Raw genomic sequence first — 3,820 nt, forward strand, 5'->3', positions numbered from 1 at the left:
CTCTGTGTTTTCAACATCTAAGGATCATGAACATTGTCGAGGTAGCTCTAAAGATGGACTCTTCTCAGGGCCTCCTGGCTGTGATGCTCCTCATCCTCAGTAAGTAACGTGACTTGAAACCGTCACCTTTTTATATCTGAAAAATCTCGAGCCCTAACTTCATCCAAGAGCTTTGTCTTTAATGACATTCATAGCTGGTTTCCATTTCCTTCCCCAGCAAGGGCCCATGGAGACTCAGTAACTCAGACGCAAGGTCAAGTGGTCCTCTCAGAAAAGGACATTCTTACTATACACTGCAACTATTCAGCCGCAGGGTACCCGGCTCTGTTCTGGTATCTGCAGTATCCCGGAGAAGGTCTACAGCTCCTCTTTAGAGCCTCAAAGGCCAACGAGAAGGGAAGCAGCAGAGGTTTCGAAGCTACGTATGATAAAGAAACCACGTCCTTCCACTTGCAGAAAGCCTCAGTGCAAGCGTCGGACTCGGCCGTGTACTACTGTGCTCTGAATGACACAGTGGCAGAAACCACAGAGGGAGCTGAGCACAAACTCTGAGAAGCAGAGGCCTAACCGCTGAGCCTCTGGGATTGATTTGGTTCCTCTTTGTGCTGTGTGCCTCTCGGTTTCTCTCGTTGGCACAAAAATTACACGAGTAGCCTCAAGAGAAAGAACAAGAAGTAGACTCTTTCACCCTCGTCTTGACTGGGACTAAACCAAAATCCAATGCAAAAATACCTTGTGCAGAGGTGAAGGAGCCTCACAGTAAAGCTCTGTGAATAAGGAAGTGGTCTGTCTGCTCTTCATAGTAGATGAAGTCTGTCCTCCACATTTTCTTTCCACAGCTCTGGTAGGACTAGCTGTATTTTGTATTTGCAGGGAACAGGGTGTGCCAGGAAAGGGGGCTTCTGCGTATCGTCTTCGAAAAGTATGGCGGCAGAAGTCCCAGGATGAAGTGAAGGCTTCACCTCAACAAGGCCTTAGATTCTTCTGAAGGACTGAGCACCTCAGGGGCAGCTGAGCCAAGCCATTCATTTTCTTTTTTTAAAGTAAATATAATCACAGCACTCCTGCTTCCTTTCCGTCCCCCAACCCCTCCCATGAGCGTCCCCTTGCTCCCTCAAAAGTGTGGTCTCATTTATATGTTATCATTGCGCGTGCACGCGCGCGCACACACACACACACACACACACACACACACACCTGCTTTAATATACAAAAACTGGAAGAGGAGAATTAGACACTCCCAGGGATGAGACTCTTATTGATTAACAGATTGAGCAGTCATTTCTCAAGCCATTCAGAAAGCAATATGGACTCAGTAGATTTTATTTATATATATTTGTGTGCATGAATGCTTGTACACACACACACACACACACACACCTACACACACACACACTCACTCACACACTACATGCTTGTAACAATAATAATAAAAGAAAGTGTTATCAATTTGAGAATTAAGGGTAGGAGGGTTTGAGAGATGGTAACTCTGAGAAGCTTAAAAGATGCGAAGGAGGGTAAAGTGGGTAATTTTATTTCGATTACGAACATAGTTTTTAAAAGGCTGAACTGAAGCTAGAGGTGAAAAACTCAATTAACTGAATAAAAATTCAGAGGATTTATTCATAGGTAACATTTAAAATGTTTAATTATTTTAATATTTTAATGCAAAAGCCAATTATCAGCAAAAGCTCAAAATCTTATCAAGCCATTAAAGAAAATGGAGACACTTTTTTTCTTCCAAGAAAAAAAATTAGTGGAAAGCCCCACCAGCATAGTGGATCACACAGAAGAGAGACTATCAAGGCTGAAAGACAAAGGAGACGTCATTCAATCAAGGAAAACGATGAATGTAAAATCCTTTGAACAGCTATTCACCAACTTTGGGACACTGAAATGATCAAATCTGTGAATTATGAGCACAGAAGTAAAAGAACTCAAATTCAAGGGTCTAGGACCTAACTTAAGGGAATCACAGAGGAAAGTGTTACAAAGTCAAGGAAAGAAATGCCCATCTGGGTCTAAGAGGTACAAAGAACACCAAATGGATAACACTGGAAACGAACCTTCCCATGTATTACAGGGAACAAAACAAAATATAGAAAACAAAAGTGGTTCTTGAAATCTGCAAGAGAGAAGCCACAAATCACAAACAAAAGGAAAGACATGATAATAGCAGCAGACTCCTGGGAAAAGTTAAAAGACAGAAGAGATTAAAGCAATGAATCACGTCCTAAATCGCGATGGATGCCAGCCTATACTCTCTGGGATACATCGAAAGAGTCCTGAGGGAGAAAGTTATAGTACGAAATGTTTTCTCTTATCTGTACATGTTAGCTTTGTATTTAGATATGTGTGTTCCATTTGGAATATCCACAAAGGACCTAAAATTACAAAGGGGCCATGGTGGGCTGGCAGGGGGGAAGGAGTGGTTTCAAGGAAAGGTTGAGAGAAGCATCAATATAAGATGTTTAAAAGGGAACTATAAAACAGAATGGATTAATGATTAAATGGAGAAAGAGGGAGATTGGATAGAGAAGTGGTTGCTGGGAGGGAAATTACCACCAAAGACTAAAAAAGTTCCATGGAAACCTACCACTGTAGAAGCTTCCCAAAGGATCCATGGACCGGAAGAAAGGGACATCTGATATTTTTCATTGATTTTTGAGTTTATACTAAAACTAATTTAAATAAACTGGTAAATTAATTCTTTGAGAGTTTCATACAACTTTATTCATAGCTTAATCATATTCATCCTTCCTCAACTCCTCCCAAATCCACTTCACTTCCCAACCTGCCCAACTCCTCTCTCTCTGTCTCTCTCTCTGTCTTTCTGTCTCTCTCTGTCTCTCTCTGTGTGTCTCTGTCTCTGTCCCTCTCTCTGTGTCTCTCTCTCCCCATCTCTGTGTGTGTCTCTCTCTGTCTCTGTGTCTGTGTCTCTGTCTCTCTGTCTCTCTGTGTGTCTCAGAGGAACTGTCTCATATGGTCCTCTGTGGTGTGTGTGTGTGTGTGTGTGTGTGTGTGTGTGTGTGTGTGTGTGTGTTAGAGGATGACTTGGAGGGAGGAGGAAGGCTTTTGATGTAGCAGTGAAAACTAGAATCTACTTTCTAATTGGACGAACACTTTGGGGTTTTCCTTTTTATGCATCTCCATACAGAAGAACTTGAACTGCCCAAATGCCACCCTGTTTGCTGTGCTTGAAGGGCGAATCTTCAGTGGAAACAGTAATGCCTCCCTTATGTGTTTCACTAGTGGTCCTCTGGCTTCAACTGAGTGGTGAGTTTGGCCATTTCTATGGGAAGATAAAAATACCACTTATCATATTGCCTATTTTAGGCTGGAGGGTAAAAATACTATTGTTCTCATGCTGCAACTAAAGCAGGTGGGAGGCCTATGGAAAAAATTATTCTAGAGTATTAATGCCGTATGCATCTAGTTCAGTTTGTCTGACCTTTGTTTTTCCACACAGGGGTGAGCAGCCAGCAGAAGGTGCAGCAGAGCCCAGAATCACTCAGTGTCTCAGAGGGAGCCATAGCCTCTCTCAACTGCACTTTCAGCAACAGTGCTTCTCAGTCCTTCTGGTGGTACCAACGACATCCCGGGAAAGGCCCCAAAATGCTGATATCCGTATTCTCCAATGGCAACAAGAAAGAAGGCAGATTCACAGCTCACTTCAATAGAGCCAGCCTGCATGTTTCCTTGCACATCACAGACTCGCAGCCCAGTGACTCGGCAGTTTACCTCTGTGCAGTGAGCGCACAGTGATCCCCCGGCACCTGCAGCCTGCATCTAAACTTACTGGGCTTCCACATGGTCTGAG

The 3,820-nt window shown here is 43.2% G+C and overlaps 1 gene segment (V, D, J or C); it reads left to right on the plus strand.

Annotated features, from left to right (window-relative positions):
• Positions 1–2,977, plus strand: LOC120093112 (T cell receptor alpha variable 9-2-like). The segment is given in 2 exon segments: positions 1–99; positions 218–2,977. Coding segments are annotated over 2 exon segments (408 nt in total).
• Positions 2,978–3,820: the final 843 nt, after the last annotated feature.

Source organism: Rattus norvegicus, chromosome 15, assembly GCF_036323735.1.
Source record: "Rattus norvegicus strain BN/NHsdMcwi chromosome 15, GRCr8, whole genome shotgun sequence".
Taxonomy (NCBI): domain Eukaryota; kingdom Metazoa; phylum Chordata; class Mammalia; order Rodentia; family Muridae; genus Rattus; species Rattus norvegicus.